The sequence below is a fragment of the Hylaeus volcanicus genome, chromosome 3 (genome assembly GCF_026283585.1).
Source record: "Hylaeus volcanicus isolate JK05 chromosome 3, UHH_iyHylVolc1.0_haploid, whole genome shotgun sequence".
Lineage (NCBI taxonomy): Eukaryota > Metazoa > Arthropoda > Insecta > Hymenoptera > Colletidae > Hylaeus > Hylaeus volcanicus.
Genome location: NC_071978.1, coordinates 30,989,720 through 31,007,818, shown reverse-complemented (window position 1 = coordinate 31,007,818; position 18,099 = coordinate 30,989,720). Strand labels below are relative to the sequence as shown.

Below are 18,099 nucleotides of genomic sequence, written 5' to 3'. Positions count from 1 at the left end.
ACGAGTCTCCGATGTGCTTCCACAACTGCCATATTAGGGCCTGAACTTTAGACTTTAAATGAGAAACAAATAGTTTTATTAAAGTAACAAAAAGTCATCAAACAAGGTGCAAACAAAAAAATTTCTTATATCAGCGTATTAACATGATTGTCATTCGAGTCCGATGAGACGAGCTCCCACATGATTCAGCGCTTCCGTTATTCCACGGGACGTCGTTTTAGCAGCGTTGCGTGGCAACTAAAGACGGAATAGTATATTAGTAATATCCTAACACCATCGGTTCCAGGAGTCGCGCGTCTAAATTGACTACAACACGCAACTCGTATAAACTCGCTTGCCAAATTGGGGTAAGAGGTACTTACGTCAACCACAGCGTTGAGAAAGTTGCTGAAACCTTCGAAACTGTTGACGAGGGCTCTACCAATTCCGATGAACTTGTCCCCAGAGTTTCCATACTTTTCCTGCTCCTTGATACCATCGACGAGCGGCGTAGGTCTGAATAAACTCTCTAAAATTCCCGTTATAGGCTTGTAAACTGGCCTTTCGAGAAAGCCTTGAGCCCTCTCCGTCTCCAATCGTACAATTTCACGCGTGTCTGTCCGAGTATTCGTCACTGGCATGTTCTGGATAGTTTCCAAGGACCTCTGGGTTTTATTCGGATCTTCTGTCTTCTCCGCGATCACGGTATCTACATTGTTCTGTGAATCGCTGACCAGCGTCTGATCGATAAACAAACACCATACACCGTTTTCCTCGTTTCGTTGTTTCAACGTATATATCTAAGGACCTTTTCAACGCATGCTAATATGTACAGTCTCTCCTGCTAGAAATAGGTGACCCCGTTACTTTTGTCATTTTTCTTATCTTCAATGATACGATGAAGCGTTGCTTGCACAACTTGTACAACTTCGAGGAAAGCAGTTATCGAAAGTATAACTAATTGTAAGTTCGACACTCGATTCAAATTCAAGTTCACGGGCATGCTCCACAGATCCCTAAATTGTAGCCAAGTAGCGATGAATGGACTAAACGACTAAACTATTTCCAAACCGAGCATACACAAGTCGCAGGCGTCATCTACCCACAGAAACGAGAACCGTTTCTTTACCGCCGCGCCGCGAGCTTTCACTGTACGGTATGATGGTACAGAATTCGATTTAAAACCAACCTTTGTAAGCAACGTTTCTTTCTTTCGTATAACGAAGCAAGTATATTAAGGCTGCTCGTTCTAGCAGAATATACTGTACCGAGTGAGTGTAATCGATACGTGTCCCCGAGCTAATTGAACGAGTTTCGCACGAGATTCGACCTCGATGACTTTTACACGAGATCGTTCTTCGCGTTCAACTACTTCGTTATTCCTTATTGCCACATACGAAAGGGAAAAGAGCTAACCTTGCTCCAGACAAGACGTAATTGCGAAAGATACACGCGAGATGGATTCGGCGTGTCTCGATGAATCTCGATTTTATATCAAGGGATTATCAATTTAGTTGGGAGAGGAATGAAAATCAGACATTAAACGCGTCAATGCGTCAATTACCTCCGCCCGATCGATTATGATGTTTCTGGCCAGTGTGACAGAATTGACCAATCTTCCTGTGACGATTCTTATCGCGTCCGCGACGCGGCCTAACAACTCCTACAAAAACCGAAATGGAATTTTGACTGGAACCCTCTAGATTCTGAGGCCAATGTTTGCAATTTTGACCTTTCGTTAATTATGTTCTCGTTCCTGTCGTAATCGATTTTCTCTCGATTTCTTTAACACCGTGTAAGAGTGACACTCGTACGTGTAACAATTAAAACGATACAAACTTTTAACCGCGACACAAGGAATTTAAGAAATCACTCACTCGTCCTTGGTCCAATCTCGACGTGGTCAACGTAGTGGCGGTAGTCGAACTCACGTCGCCGTCGCCGGTGTTTAGTGTAAATCTCGTTGGTTGTTCCGTGGGTAAACCGATCGATGGATCGAAACGACATACGATAACTATAACACCTATCCTCAAAATACTTTTTATTCCAAACGTCCTTCGCATTGCTGTTACTCTGTGAAGAATGTTTCTCGGTGAAAGTTTCAACTTCGTCATCGTTGAGAAATATTTTGACAGAACTTTACAAGTATTATAGCTTTCGATACTTTCTTTCGGAAGCAAAACGATTCGATACGAGTACTTACTCGTGCGCCTGTTATATCTGCACCTTCTGTCAAAAACGAGAGGAAAACTAATAAAATAGAAACGGAAATTCAACGACAAAGGTGTTCGATGGCTCGCAGTTACTCGGCGACTAACTCATTTCGTCGTGCTCTGTTATAAACTCGACGTACAGTCTTACGACATGGCGTTACTTTCTCCTTCGATTTGCTTCACAATGTTAGTAATGCGATTTCAGTGAGTTGCGCACACGTCATTCTGAGAAATTTGTCAATATTTTAATATCTATTGATTGGGTCAACTAAATATTCATTTTTGACGATAGTTAAATTATTTATTAGTAATATTTGTTTAAAAAATGATCGAAAGTATGATTTTTCTGTAATATTGACGTACAGAGGGAGATCGAGGGAACATTGTTTCCTTCCATCTCACTCGCGGGTTTCCACTCGCAGCAACCTCCCTCCACGTGGTGAGACCTGCTAATCGGTATTATTTGCGATGAAAGGTTCTTCAAACGATCCTTCGTCGCGTGTAATAGCGAGCTAATGGCTGCTAACTTGTAATAAGATCTTTACATCTTTCGACGTATTTCAGTTAAATATAAATGTTGCGCATAGACAGTGATTGATTTAGCGTGAAATGACTTATTCGCAAATTCGTTGTTGTTTATTAAATTTTATTACTTCGATACAATTTGTCACACATAATTGCTCCTTCTGTATTAATTACTTATGTGTTATTCCGGATGCAAATGAATTTTCCAGCCACCGAAATAATAGACAAATTCAAATCATAAGAAACCCAATAGTTGACTTAATAGACTTCCTATAAATTTAAGTAGATTGACAGGTGTCTGAAACACAAAGAGGAAATATACCGAGTCAAAAACAAGTAAGACACTTTTAACGTCCCACGTGAGAAACACTTACAGCAAACAGAGATGTTAGTGCAGACAAAATTGCGCTGATCGTTGGGTCTATCAACAGTTTGGTGATATCTTGTGGGCCCTTGACTACTCCGATTAAAGTATCCTCAACTAGATTTAGAGGGAGTTTGAGCACTGGCGCAAGAAGGGTTCTCAAGAGTTGAACTGTCTCTTCTCCAAGAATGGGCTTCAATTCGAGAAAAAGTTCGTCCACCAACTGTTGAAGTTCTAGCCCATCTGCGTATTATGGTAAGTAATGCGACGCCCTTGATCGATACTTTTTCTCTCTAATAGTTATTCTGTTTCTATTTTACTTACCTCCGTTTGAGTTTCCTGACTCTCCCGAGTTTTTTGTTGGCTCACTCGGATTCGATTCATTATTGTTCTGGAATTTAAAAACAACGAATAACAAATTTTCCGTATCGTGCATCGAACTCGTCCATCGAAAAGTTACGTTTTCTTCTTTCAGGCTTCGAGATTATGAATATATTTGAAATTTGTTCGATGCTTACCATATTATCCGAATCATCATTCTGGGGTCTTGCCAATGTTGACACCGTGAAGGAGAGCAGCAACAAAATTGCAAGCTTCATTCTGAACGCGTTCAACTTGAACATTGAAAGGACCAGAAATTTATGTTTAGCTCGACTCTACTACAGATTAGCTTACCGTCTGGTAATACCTAGAACCGCTTTCTTGCTTGCTGTCTCGCATCGACGTACTCGCGTTTATATAGTTATCGGTCAACGTACATTAAAATGGGCAGCCATTAATTGTAACCACTTAATGATAATTTTAGTTGCTCGAATGTTAGCATTGATACTCAAAACCTCGACCTTGGCTTTTCATCGAGTGGTCGTATTTGTCTTGAGCGCCATTGTTTTGTGTGAAATTACGATACTTCCTTGTAGATACACTTATCGGCGAGTTGTATAATTTGTACGCAACGCAAAATTTCTCGATGATCGTGAAGATGTTCAAAGTTGTATTCGACAAGGCTTTACGATAAAATTTCTGTCCAAATTTATATTAGCCGTGTATCGTTGACGCGTTAACTGTTGCGTCATCTTTTTACCAATGTTTGCGAGGCTACGGGTTTTTATTAAAACTATGATTAACGCAGTACGGACTAGGAGAGAAAAATGCAAGAAGGGTGAATAAAAAGATTTATTTAAAAATTTATTATAAAATCGTACATAAACTAAATTCGATTATATTGATACATCATGACTTCCTTTACCATTAAATTTGCGTATGAAACATACCCTCGGATCGAAAAGTTTCACGTATACATACATACGCAACGCGATTAGTCAACCGAAATTGTTGTTTAATAATCGGTTAACAGCATTAAGTGTCGATACTGGTATCTGTAAAACGATATACGTAAATAACAAAGTTCGATAATATAGAAAATACTTATAGAAACGTTCTAGATTCAATCGACAATTTTCCTTACGTTGAAGACGTCCTCATAGAATCCATCGCTGTTACCGCTTTGTACCAGTACAGGATCTGTTCTCGATCTGGGTACATTTAGAATTTCATCAACTTGACGACGCGAAAGTTTTTGAGTATTTGCATCAGATGGATCACTTTGTACATTCACCCCGGTGTCGTAGATAATTTGTTTCCTGGGTCCCCCTAATCTCTTTCTTATCCATTTTGGATATATGACTCTCACTCGTTGAGGGCGTTTATCTAGAAAAGTATTTCGAGTACTTATGCGTAAGAAAACAAATCTAAACGAAAGCTTATTGGTAATTATCAATGTGAAAATCTTTTTTTTTTCGTAACTAACCGCTAAACACTTACCTACTAGTGGAATTTCATTCGTATCACTCGTCAGCGGGGGTGCAGGGGGAGCTGGCTCGATTGTTCCAACGTTTCCTACTACCTTCACCTGTTCCATCGGCTGCGGAACCAGAGGTCCTTGAGGAACAGGATTCACGGAAAGAGTTCCAGAAATACCCGCGCTGGCAATAACCAGTGGCTGAGACGCTCCTATTTCACGGATCTGACGCAATCGTATTCAAGTTTTTTTTTTTAGGTACAATGACAGTTTAAGAAGCTGATATATCGTTCTCAAAAATTCAACTAACAATAACTATAATAATAGTGTAGAATGGCTTATCGTCGCAAAGAAATGCCAAGTTCTTTTCTATCTTTTATTCTTGTACAAATGTTTAAATATTCATTATTCGGACTACAACTTCCCATTCCGCTTAAACATCAGGGAAGGTCTAAAATTGTTCACATTGAATTTCGTCGTAATCTATGTACACAGGATCGTAGGAATTGCTTTAATCGTACGTAAGACATTACCGATAACAAGTATCGATGATAATTTGAAATTTTTCTTATTTTTTAGCCTTTTATTCACTTGCGCCTGAAAATCTTAACCAACTTCCCTCTTGTACATACATTGCCTCTAAATTATCCTTTACTTATTCGTACATGCATACGTATGTAAATGAAATATATTTCGTTCTGCTGTTTTATTTCATCCAAAAGGGGTTACTTCCAAGTTAAACCGATAAATAACAAACTGCTCGATGTAATCATCTTAAACGATGTTGTCATCATCGTGATTTCGACGATTGGTTACCTCTTTGTTCGATGAATGGTCCTTCTGCTTTGGTTCCGGGTTGACCGCGTTGCTCGATGCCTAAAAAAATTCGACATTGAAAACCAGCTTACGATATTGCGACGCATCGAGTGGCTCGATGGTAAAAACATCGTCTCAACCTGCTTAACATTCTGAGCCTTCTTCGCGATGATTTGAATGTTCGAGCCACTTCCGACTGGTTTGCCTCCGGCGCTGACCGATCCGTTGATACCTTTGCTAGTCGAACGATTGATTTCCTCGTTTGGACCGTAGACTCCAGCTCCGGTTGCCGCAGCAAAATCACGGGTTCCCGTTCCAACGCCAACTCCACGGGCGCCGGTGGTTGCACCGGCGAAGAGCCCACCCCTAGCGGGGGCAATCGATCGTCCGCTACCGTCCAATACTCCACCCAGGCCGGCTGCAGCTTCCGGTCTTCCATTTCCGAGGCCAGCTCTCGCGTAAAGACCACCTCCTATTAAATTATCGATTTTTAACTTTCGTACACTCGAAAACGAAAGATTTTTCTGTAGCTGCATGGAGCCTTGAATCACTTTCAGACATAGTTCTTTTATACGTATATAAGAAGTTGTTTGTGCAAACACAATCTCAATACAAACAATAAATATATCTAAGCTAGTGTGCCTGCAGGCATACTTTATGTTTCTATCTGGTAGCTGCAACGACGTAAATTTATTTACGCTTGTCTTCCGCCAACTTGCAAAGAGAGCTTATTATCGTCGATTTCGAGAGGTTTCTTGCCTTTGGGAAAAAAATCCTTTTGGATATCGGAACGAAAAATGATCGAAAAGGTTCTCGGCTCTTGGCTCGCGAATTAATTTGCGATTGTGCTTGCTACAGTCTCGATATTTCACGATCCGGAACTGTATTCTAGAAAAAATTGTAGGAAATTCTACTAGCCAGCATTTGCATTGTCACCGCCGAGCAATCCGCCCAGGCCAGCTCCTGCGTGAGCACCCCAAGGTGTGCCTGCACTAGCGTGAAGTCCACCTCCTGTTCTCGAGCCAGTCAGAAGACCACCAAGGCCTGCCTCGGCGTGATAGCCTCCAAAATTAAATCTAATTCCGCCATTGGTAAATTGAATCAGTGGAAGCTGTGAATAAAATGAAAAGGGGGTACATCGGTTTCATTTCGAAATTATCTAATCGAGACATACTCCGTTGAACTTGACCCTGCCCCAAGTTTTATATATTTCCCTATATTACCGATAAGAAACTTACCAATACGCCGAGGTATAGTAGATAGCGGGTAAATTGCTTCGATACTACTGTCAATTCGAATTGGCTCTTGCGAGCATTGAAAGAAATACGTAACTATGCTTTGGCTGTAATTTGCTAATGCGTGTTTCCACGTGTTACTTGTACAGGATAGCTCAAAAAGCGGTTACCGACGGTTCGATTTATAATATTTTTCGTATTCGATGAATATTTGTAATTATTGCTTCGAATTGTACCTAGTCAATTTCTCGAAGATCGAAAAATACTAATTTTTTTTTTCTGAAAAAAATCGGATAATAGATCATTTGAAAAATGTTTCTTCTCTGGCTTTAAATGGATTCGTAAAACAAATCGGTAACTTTTAGAACATCCTGTAGTTATACGTAACACGTCTTTAGACGTAACAATGGCCATTTTCAACGATAACGAAGTCTAACGCACGACCATTTTCTTCGTGTAATCGGTATCGACTACATTTTAATGAGATAATGTTCGCAGCGAATATATCTATAAAGATTTCGATCGCCGAGCTCTGTAGCCTGCACCGAAGCACTTCCGCAATCCTTTCTCCGGCCACAGTTTCGTTTGCAAGTTACCTAATGGTCTTCCTCCGTTGCTGCTTTTCCTTTCGTATCTTTACTCGTGAGTCGATCTACCATCCAACCGTCGTCTGTCGTTAGATCGTTGTCACTGGTTTTAACCGCGTTTTAAGAAAATATTTAGAAAGCCCATAGCGGAAGTGGACGAAAATTTTCCTCATCTTTGCCGACAGGCAACTCGATTCCCAGATATAGGTACGAATACAAAAATTTGATCATTTTTCACGAAACTTACCCCGGCCGATGGATCCTGATTCCCATTATTGTCGCTTTGAGGCATTCCCGTTGCGTAAACTAACAAACAAAGAGTAAACACCGTAACAACCTTGCCGCACAGCATCTTTCTTTCAACTGACGCGCTCTTCGAACCGCCCCACGGCGTACTACCGATTTCTGAAAGGACCTCGAAGCCGTTACGACGGGCTTACCTGTCGGGAAGGGATACTGTCTGACGTGTTCTAAGAAGAAACAAGTTGTCGAGCCGTCCATCGAATCTTGGCGACTGCAAATTCACAGACGCATCGCACGGCAACTGCGTACCAAATGCACTGTGATTACGGGGGTCAAGGTTGGACTACATACATATGTATATCACTGGAACGTCTGCGACTAGTAGTTAGATGGTTTCCTTGTCAATTGCGACACATTATTATACTTATAAAACAATAGTTTCTATTACTCGAAGAAAAAGAATATCTCGTAAAGGAAAAATTATTTGATCGGTAAAATTCCATCGAGACTTCGTAATTGTCGTGTTTATGTGAAATTAAAGAAAAACCTTCGCGTTCAGGATCGTGGTAAAAACCTGTGTTGCAATAAATGAATACTTTTTTGTGTAGACCACGCGGTGACATGCAACAAGTTAATCGATTGTAAGAAGAAAACTCGATGCATGCAAATTTTCGAATTGCAAGTTAAATTAAAAATTGATACATATCTTTGTCGCAACAGTTTTTAAACGATACACGGACAACGTTTTATACTCCGATTGCTTAGAAGCTTCTAAAAGTACCGTTAATTTAGAAGTTTTATATTCATCGGCCACAATTTATTCGAAGCGATGCCGAGTTCGCGCATATCATCAGCACCAGGTTCATCGTACACATTAGAATTCTTCAACAAATCGACTGTAGAATCGAGAATGGCTGGAAACATTTGGTATTTCGTTGTTGTTCTCCGGAAGAGAAGGTGAATTTGCGAAACGAGCGTGTGTTCTTTGTTGAAACCTCGGAGTTTGAGGAAACCGCTAATGTGAATCACTCAACCTTGCGCACACTGTGTTTCCTATGCGTAAGGTAAGACATTATGATATCTCCGGAATAATTTAATACCACGCGACGAACTAATTATCATTTAACGTAGAATTACATGAACGATACAGCGACGAGTGAGTCACCTGGAAAAAAGAATGGAACTCGTTGCATACTAGAAAGATCTATAAACTCGAGGGAAAAGGAATTTATGCAAAATGGATGAGCACATTTTTCTATTTTAAAATTAAAAAATCTGCAATTATATTAAAAAAAAAAAAATAATTTGCGAAGAAGTTAAAAACCCCTATTTTGTGTGGAAAGAAAATATATTTACGTATGCAGCGGAGGATTACATTGCTATATTAAATATGGATGTTTATTGTGACGGAGAAACGCTCATGTCATTTACGTTTCCTGTAATCACGGAATTTTTCTCAATGTTTGTACAAAGGTAGATACAGAGATACGCAATCGAGTGAGTTTTTGCGAACATCCAATACGTCACGTACACTACAATATTCTACTTATATTATTTAAATAATAGAATCGTTACTTGACGACTTGCTTTACTTCAGTTTTAAATTTTCGCAATTTTCTAAAAAAAAGTTTACTCATCGGATTCTAGCGATTACATTGTAATAATAATTACTTTAACGATTACTGACATATTTGTAATCTACAGTCGTAAATCAGTAATTTATAATCTCCCAGAGTTAATTATACTCAATTATCCGTTCATCGTTATCGATACTGATGAAATGTATATCGTCTAACATTGACGCAACTGGGATATAACGAGATCTATCACTTAGGCTTTATAGCTTTTCTTTATCTTGTTCCTCAAGACTGAAACGCGATCCTGTTGCTCTTCGGTGCAATTTTATTCTGCAGCGGAGGTTCTTCCTCGTATCTGAACCTATCCCTGAAGTTTGTTACCGGTGCAATTTTATTCTGTATTTGTGAATCGTCGTAAGTATATTTATTTGGCTTGTCCTCTTTTGGGGCGATCTTGTTCTGTATCGTAAACGCGTTGGTGGGCCGGGAACCATAAACTGTTCCGATTCCAGCTGTGATTCCGTGCCACGCATAGCCAGTGTCTTCTTCCACGTTCTCGTGGACTTCGTAAGTGTTTTGGTTACTACCCGTCAAACTACCGTGGCTTCCATGGATGCCTATAAAATTGATTTTTCATCGTTAGACGTGTCGGAAACAAGTAATTTCGCGCGACGTAAAAAAATATTTACCTTGGTGTCCATTACCACCGTGATCAGTCTGCCCACTGTGAACCCCGTGTCCGACATGACCACCATGCCCACCAAAAAGATCTAAAAAACCATGATTACCAAGTAAAAGATTCGATAAGGCGTTCAGTCCGAACGGGTCTTTATTGTGAAGCATGATGGTTCTCTTGTTCTGTTGACGTTGAAGACGTTGCCGTTGAATTTGATCCCTTTGCGATCTTTGTCTTTCCCTTTGAGCCAGAATTTTGTCTCTTCTTTCTTGTCGTATCCGTTGTAGCTCTTCGGAATTCTGAGTTCTTTGTCCAGACGTCGCTTTTACGAGATTTCCAACCGCCTCGAGAGTCGATATAGGAATCTACAAAATCATTCCGTTCGTGAATTACGCAAAGAGAAAAAAGTAAAATAAGTTTGTTACCTGAAAAACACTGTCAATGGCTGGAGAATTTTCCGGGCTAAACGACTGAGCAGCGGTAGCGGTTTGTTTGATCGCCGTGATCGGAATCTATCGTCGCGTAAAATTGGTATTTAAACAAACCATCGTGAAAATGCAGAAACGATATACTACTCACGTTAAAGATGTTATCTATCACGTGTTCACCTTGCTCCGGGACATTTTGACGTTTCACTCTCAAAAAGTTCACCTGCAACAGAAGAAGAAAACTCGAGAAATCCATTTCATGCGTTGTTGTGAATTTCTTGACGCCGCTGGTTTAAGCGTTTGTTCGCGATGGTATTTGGGATCGTTTCTGAACAGTTACGCGCCCACGTTGCACGCCAGCTTTCACTTTTCTACGTATAAAAAGTATCAAACGATTGTCAAGATGCCTTCTACACCCGAGATTGATAAACCACACCTGTATTGTTAGTGCGATTAAAAATTAATGTGTTATTCGCGAGGAGCTTACCCCTTCGGAAGGAACGAGACAAAAAAGTCCGAAGATAGCAATGCTTGCTATCATATTTGTCAATTTTCTGCTCTGCTCTGCGAACGATGTCTGGTGCGATCTTCGTGATCAACGTACTGCAGAACGGGTCGACGCGATCCACCGATCTATAAGGGTGACTGTAAGATCCCACGCCGAGGATCGACCAATCACGTTTCAGAATCTTGACGCAGTATTTTTGTCCACCGATTCCTTTCTATTTCACGTAAGCATGATACACACAAGTCGGCCCCTCTTTTGTCCTCTTTCACCGGGATTCGTTCGTGTTGTTTTTCATACCTATATGGAGTAGCGTGGGTGGAATCTCATTTGACGTCGCTAAAAATGAATTTTACGATGTCACAGACCTACATAATTTCAACGCATAAAAATCGTCAATGAAAGAAGAGTCGTTCGTGCAGCGACTTCGCCAATGCTCTGTCGATTTCAGGCAATAAAAATGTTGCAGACGAAAGTCTAAAAAATAAAATACAGTTGTGATATCACGTGTAACCGACAATTCGTAACATGTAACAGTACTCACCAAGGGAACGTTCGAGAAAGAGAACTTTGGATTTGGAAGAGACGCCGAAGAGTAACTAGACACGGGGATCCGTATTACAAAAGAGAGCCTAGAAATCCCACGCAAAGCGCCAACCAATCGAATTCGATGCAAACGTCGAGAAGGTGCTTTCTACTTACCGCAATCGGACTTCTCGAATTCCCGTCCGCTCCCGCCTGTCCTCTTTCACTGATTATTCGCCCGCAGGTGTTACGATCATGTGGGTCGCTTCGGAGTTACATAAATATCGGACGATGATCTTTGAAAGTGACGTGAGCCGATCGGCCACCAACCTTTGAATTTCGTATGTTACGCAACGTTCTACCTAAAGCACTATACAAGGTGCGAGAAAAGTTCGTAAAGTGTATCCGTTGCCATTTCGTTTGAACGCAACGTAAACCTTATTAAGCGCTCTCAAGATTCGACGCTCGACCGATCAGTTCTCGTGTTTGCAAATTTTTCGACCTTCAGTTTGAATGTTTCTTTTAATTCGAATCGTAAAAATGCGGTTACACAGTTGATCGACTAATGTTATAACTAAAGATGGATATATTGTACGAGAGCTACTCAGTCTTTGACTACGCGTTACAAAGCGTATTGAAATTTACACTCCTCGGTATGCGTTCGGATTGTCCTGAAGAAAGCTGTCCACCTGATTTCCAAGATTTTTCCGGAACTCCCTTACGGTTGTTTCCGATTCCTACAACAGAACCGAGTAGTTATCGAGTCTTTTCGGAAAATCTATCAAATCTTACACCTCAAGTTAGTCAAAGAAACGAGAAGATCTCACGTTTAAAGCATCTTTCCACTCGATGTTGAACAGCCTAACGAGGCCTAGGACATTTCGTCTGATCAAACTCTGTAAATCACTCCTGGTCAGTAAGACGGCCGTCTCGGTGGTCGTCGTGGGTGACGTTGTCGTCGTTGTTTCCGTTCCGTTGAGATCTGCCGTCTTGTTTGCAGTGGCATTGGTATTAATAGCCGTCAAGGAACCACTCATCATCGAACTTTGCGTTGCAGAATCCGGCACGATGCTATTGTTGACTATTTCGCCGATCTGCTGGATCGCTGATTTAGTGTCGTTGATGGTCTGAAAATAGGTATGATATTCTTATTAAAAAGTTCATTAAAACGTTTGGAATAATTGAATCTCGAATCTAAAAGAAATAAGAAATTTGTGCGATTCTCTTACTTCGAAGGTGATTCTAGCGAGGGTCCAAAAGAAACCTGGCTTCTGTTTTCGGATCTCTCTGGCAACCCTCTTCGTCTCTTCGGATATAATATTGTCTTGGATCGCATTGTCCAAATCTTTTTCGTTCGAGTCTTCCGATAGTAGTTTATCGAGAATACTCATGTTCTTAATAATTTCCTTTTCCTTCGAACTTGTTTCCGCGTCTTTTGCTTGTCCGAGATGTGCCCTGTCGCTCGACTCTCCTCGCTCTTGATTATTCGCCACAAAATCGTGGTAATCGTAATATCTCTCCGCGTGTAGAGTTTCTTCGGGTACTCTTGCGGAATACGTTGACTGGCGGTTTTCAAAATATTTTACCGCGTATGCAGGGAAAGATTTTGATTCGTACCGTGTCGCATGCGACGGTGGCCTTTGAACCATTGGAGCACTGTACCGGTAGGAAAGTATTTCTGCTGGCTGTAAACGGGGATCCGAGGGATCGTAAAGCGAATAGCTAGGCCAGTAAACTTGTCGTGGTTCGCTCTGAAGAGGACTAACGAAGCATGGTAAGAACAAACTAGCCACGAGCCAGCAGATCGGCGATGTCTTCATCTGCAATTGAACCCGAAAATGGCGTTTAAAATGGCGAACGATTTTCAAGAGTGTCTTTAGGCTGTTTCGTTATTATCGAAGATTTTTATCGTGTTCAAGTAAAGAAAAATGCTGATACAAAGGGATTAAAAAAATGCGGTACTTGCTTTGCGAAGAATTCGTCGAGGAATGCTATTCACGTGGAATAAATTCGACGACGATCATTTAAAAACACAATCGAAGACTACGAAACGTCCGTGCCCGCGCCCGGGGAAAAGAAAAGAATCGAAAAAACAAGAAAACCAGGACTGCCAGAGGGCGTTTACGATTTGCTCGGTAAGCGCGCGTTTTTCTCGTGTTCGCACCATTCCTATCACGTAAGTTGCGCGAGTGGTCGCCAGGTAAATGTGGAAAAATGCGACTAACGAGGCCGTTTATATTCGTCACGCGAACTCATTCGATTTAAATGGTACTTATCCATTAGCCAACTCACATCGACCAGAATACCTGTCCTATGGAATGCATGCTTCACCCACGGGATCATACTCATCCGTGCATCACGGAGAAACGCGCGAAAATTTTATACAAATCACGGCGGAACTGAACTTGTTGCGCGAAAAACATCAGTTTCGCTTTCACTCTTTACACTCTTCTAGGCATGAGTGTGTAAGCACTTCCTGACACTTTTAAAAATATTAGTTAATATTGGTCGTTGCGATCCAACGCGGAAGAATTGCGTTTGTCGATCGAAAGACTGTAAACTTGAGGTCTGATCGCGCGTTACTGTTCACCATCGATCGAATTTCGACTTTTTGACAGTCCTCGGTTCGATCGTACGCCTCGTGCTCCATTTCAACGTGTCTTCGCAACCTCGAAATGACGCGTGCAGAGAATTTGTTAGCGGCGATATTTCCAGAGTTTCGAAACCAACGATCGACCAGGAATTTTCGGGTGTTACGCGATGGACGTCACTGGCCATGGCATGAAAATCACATCGTGCAACAACTGAATCGGAGTGGTAGCAGTCGCAGAGGTAGCGGTCGGAACCACCTGTAACCCCAGCATCAGAATAATTTTATTTTAATTAGACGCATGGTACACGAATATACATTCGAATGACACATCTGTCGCTGCACGAGCAAAACAGATATGCCGTGACCAGTTTGCCACGCCCGGTTTTAAAAGTGTTTAAAACACTGTCCTAAGGGTTCAAACACAAACCAATCTGATTTGTCAGAGTTTTACGAACCTTTGGTTTCCTCGTGTCCGAACATTTTAACGATTCGTTCGTTCACTTTTTTCGGTATACCTCGATGATACGATTGGTTAGCACTGCAACGTATCGCGTAACTCGCGACGACCGCGTAACACAGCGAAATAAGATGAAATCCGAGCGACACTCGTTGGACAACTTTAGAAATTAATACACGCGACAATTACTATCGGAACCGTTGCAACTACATCCGCAATCAATATGAAACGACATCGATGCACCCTTCCTGCTCCAGTATTACGCGACCATCGATGCGAACCGCTGACGCATGGGGGACTTTCGAGCCCCACTTTAACGGCGAAATCGACAATTTCCTTTCGCGTAAATTGCACGTACGACTGAAACATCATTTTTGTCTTTACACTTTGAACGAGATCCCGGCCTCGACTAGCCCAACGCATTTCTGGATTGTAGCACATTTTCATTTTTTGTATTTTCTATATTTATTGCCGTAGTTGTTCCACGGAACATCGGTCTACGGTCACCGGGTGACACGTAATCGAATTCGGATGCACGTTATGATTTCACCGCGATTCATTTTTACGGTGATTACGAAACTTCGTAGACGAAAAACTATTATGATGAAACTGCTCGGGAGACTATATAGACTGGTCGACGAGCTTGCTGCACGGAGTTCGGTAGACACTTAACCGTTTCAGCGTGGAAAGCAAAACCACGTGGACCGCCGCACGTCTACGCCCGGCCATCGTTTCACTTTCACTCCCAACCGTCTCGCGACCATGTGCTTCCTCAAACATAAATCGGCGGCGAGCGTCGCTTGGAGTGTTACTTTATTCGAATTACGCTCGTGATGCATTTCCTTGAAACGGTGAGAATTAATGTAGGCGTAAATCTTTGCGTTTAACGAAAGAAAGACGTATCATTATTAGTAGCCACTATAGCAATGACAAACTCGATACATACAAATTATAACTCAATTTTGAGTTGTACAAACAACGTGGCTGTTAAAGATAAACGAGTCGGTTAACAAATAAATTATATGTTAGCTGATACTTTCACTTAGACATATTTCAATTGCCACATTTAAATCATCGAGGTTCAACGATAAAACGATTCTATACGCGGTATAACAGGAAAAACTTGAAAACGAATATATGGATTAGTCATTGCAAGCGATTTCGTTACTGTAAACTTTGCGCGGTCTACTTACCACGCAAACTTCTTCCTATTCGTTTTCTGACGAAACATAACCGAATGCAAGTAAACGTTATCGGAATCCTTCCTTCGTACATAGAACAGAAATTTCTCTCTGTTGCGTAGAGGACAAATATTTGCCACAGTTGTCGTCACGCAAACGACCTAATCTCTCGAGAAATTACTCTTCGAGGTATCAAAGGCGAATCAACTAGTGGCGTGGGTGGTACAAAGTGTAGCGGTGATTCCGAATATGTGAGTCATTCGAATTTCTACGAATCTCATTCAACATCTTTTTCGAACGCTTGAACGTGTAAGCGGAGGTGTTATGCAACGCGAGCATCCACCTGTCGTGGGTCAGTGATTCTCATCGCGTGAAAAATTGACAGAAATTAGGGATAAGTTGATCTTCGTGTCCAAAAATAATCGACGCTAAATTATTACGGAGAGAGTAACGGAAGATTTATACACGGAGAATGCGATTACGATTCTGAAACTTTTCGAAAAAATTTCGTGAGCACGACTAAACCTGGGTACTTTGAGTTCTCGATTGACCTCGCAGAGAAGACGTTCACAAATTTCTTTCACTTTCGAGAACGCGACGACAGGCGGCGATTCTTCGTCAGCGATTCGAGCTATCGTTATGTTGCACGCGCATACAAACGATATCGTTGTCCTTAATTCATTTATAGTGGTAAAGGGTCTGTTCCACCGTCTACTCACTTTATTTATTCGTTGCAAACACTTGTCAAGCCTGGCGGTCTTTGTTCATAGGACCTTGTACAATTCCTTCGCACCCTGTCGCGTGAAATCGAGCCTGGTCTGCGAACTTCCAGACAACAGCAACAGCAATTTTTCTGGCGATATCGATGCTCGGTGAGGCAAATTTTCTAAAATGATATCCACGATTGGAAGGTCTGATTTATACGTAAAAGTGATATGTAAATGTTTAAAGAGATAATTCTAAATTCGACATGCGAACTTGGAAACACCGTACACCGACTGAACGCGAGTGTCTCTCGTTGGACGTAACGCAGCAGCATGAACGATACAGAAGAAAAAGTAACGCAAGATGTAATTAAGCGTCAGTTCGCGTGTCAGTAAGGTTGACATCTTGTCTCGCGAGAACACTAAATTAATTCTACACTTTTAACGCGTGGACTGCTCCTACGTATTATTTAGAATATCGACAAGCTAGACTGCAAGAAGCTTAATTCGTAAAATGGCACACGATGCGTCGCTGATTTTATTCTTTATTCGTATATCTTATTACAAAATCGCATGCCGGTTTCTAGATAATTTTGAATCTTCGATGCAAATGTCATTGGTACAAAATTTCGACTACGCGTTATTATATAACGTAGTCGGGTCTGGTCTTATGTAACAGCTACGTAATGGATTACGAAACAATGACCGCAAGTCCTTCGACCTCGATAGAAATTTAGGAACTCGGTCAGTGTTTCGCTGATGAAACATTATCTACGAAATGGAATAGGAAACGGAATTTGAAAATGAAAAATTCTTATCGAAAATGGACGCGTAAAGTGTTCGCGTCCATTACAAGTAAATGGACGAAATGAGTAAAAGACGCATTTAGTTTGTTACCTTTGTCGTTTATCGTGTATGAAAATAATGAATAATTTATCTAAGCTAAACGACAGCTTATCATTTGCACTGACTCACCTAAAGCTTCCGGGAACTTACAACGCTGTTCATTATTAAAACTTCGTGGATACCATTCAAGTTTTCCAAACAAAGGCCATTCAAAATCTAACTTGTAACCCTGTATCGCATACCGTGTCAAGTCGTATAAATTTCGTTGCGAAAATTTGACAGGATTTACACATGACGTTTTCTTATAAGTTTCTTAGAAGAAAAAGTAAAATAGAGTTCGCTCGATAGGGGGTTAAATACCTAACGTGTCAATTGCTACCCCTACTCACGTTTGGAGGTTAGAAATTCTCTATCTCGGCTTCTACGACGCGCACCAATCTCTGCAATGCACCGAATAGATCACAGATGGCGAGCAAACGCTTAAGAACCAGTGCATCTTGTCGCGCGGCAGAACAGATACTACCGAGATGAGACTCTCCGCCTCTCGATACCTCGAATCAGTCTCGAAGGTCGTCCGTATTTTTACGAAAGATCTTGCGTACTATGGCTACCGTACATATTTACGAAATTCTACTGGTAGCCTTCTGACCCCACCCCCTGTTATATGGCCCAGGTGGGTTCTGAATCATGCCGCGGAGGAAAAATCCCGCGGCCGCTTCAAGATCCGCTCGACGACCTTCTTACGCGGAAAATTGGGCAACCGTATCCGAACGCAGTTTACGTAAACCAACCTTAACGATCTTTTTCTTAATCGATCGATACCTTTTCGTGATCAGAAAATAGCGAT

General features: G+C 41.4%; 4 protein-coding genes across 11 annotated transcripts; all 4 read right to left on the bottom strand.

The window, feature by feature from the left end:
- Positions 1–96: 96 nt before the first annotated feature.
- Positions 97–3,815, bottom strand: LOC128873864 (uncharacterized). 4 transcript variants are annotated; one of them, XM_054117817.1, is made up of 9 exons: positions 3,757–3,815; positions 3,600–3,695; positions 3,406–3,472; positions 3,092–3,324; positions 2,183–3,015; positions 1,857–2,052; positions 1,544–1,642; positions 363–719; positions 97–237 (listed from the first exon to the last, which is right to left on the bottom strand). In XM_054117817.1, the coding sequence occupies exons 6-9, from the start codon at positions 2,040–2,042 to the stop codon at positions 151–153; spliced, it is 729 nt and encodes a 242-aa protein (XP_053973792.1). In that variant the 5' UTR covers positions 2,043–2,052; positions 2,183–3,015; positions 3,092–3,324; positions 3,406–3,472; positions 3,600–3,695; positions 3,757–3,815; the 3' UTR covers positions 97–150. The 4 variants fall into 4 exon arrangements, with proteins under 4 accessions (XP_053973792.1, XP_053973793.1, XP_053973791.1 ...); XM_054117818.1 differs by having other exon boundaries at positions 3,770–3,788; XM_054117816.1 differs by having other exon boundaries at positions 3,600–3,807.
- Positions 3,816–4,239: 424 nt separating this feature from the next.
- LOC128873428 (uncharacterized) lies at positions 4,240–8,054 on the bottom strand. The gene is made up of 8 exons (XM_054117010.1): positions 7,958–8,054; positions 7,765–7,823; positions 6,614–6,806; positions 5,836–6,167; positions 5,696–5,755; positions 4,903–5,104; positions 4,547–4,788; positions 4,240–4,457 (listed from the first exon to the last, which is right to left on the bottom strand). Exons 1-8 carry the CDS (start codon positions 8,016–8,018, stop codon positions 4,401–4,403), a joined length of 1,206 nt encoding a protein of 401 aa, XP_053972985.1. The 5' UTR covers positions 8,019–8,054; the 3' UTR covers positions 4,240–4,400.
- Positions 8,055–9,089: 1,035 nt separating this feature from the next.
- On the bottom strand, positions 9,090–11,833 carry LOC128873433 (uncharacterized). Its single transcript, XM_054117019.1, has 5 exons — positions 10,929–11,833; positions 10,593–10,664; positions 10,439–10,525; positions 10,027–10,378; positions 9,090–9,954 (listed from the first exon to the last, which is right to left on the bottom strand). The coding sequence occupies exons 1-5, from the start codon at positions 10,980–10,982 to the stop codon at positions 9,623–9,625; spliced, it is 897 nt and encodes a 298-aa protein (XP_053972994.1). The 5' UTR covers positions 10,983–11,833; the 3' UTR covers positions 9,090–9,622.
- Positions 11,834–11,978: 145 nt separating this feature from the next.
- On the bottom strand, positions 11,979–17,780 carry LOC128873429 (uncharacterized). Of its 5 annotated transcripts, XM_054117013.1 has the most exons (6): positions 17,642–17,771; positions 17,382–17,564; positions 16,422–16,588; positions 12,701–13,291; positions 12,299–12,598; positions 11,979–12,208 (listed from the first exon to the last, which is right to left on the bottom strand). In XM_054117013.1, exons 4-6 carry the CDS (start codon positions 13,289–13,291, stop codon positions 12,113–12,115), a joined length of 987 nt encoding a protein of 328 aa, XP_053972988.1. In that variant the 5' UTR covers positions 16,422–16,588; positions 17,382–17,564; positions 17,642–17,771; the 3' UTR covers positions 11,979–12,112. The 5 variants fall into 5 exon arrangements, with proteins under 5 accessions (XP_053972988.1, XP_053972987.1, XP_053972989.1 ...); XM_054117012.1 differs by lacking the exon at positions 17,382–17,564 and having other exon boundaries at positions 17,642–17,780; XM_054117014.1 differs by lacking the exons at positions 16,422–16,588; positions 17,382–17,564; positions 17,642–17,771 and adding an exon at positions 14,520–14,827.
- Positions 17,781–18,099: the final 319 nt, after the last annotated feature.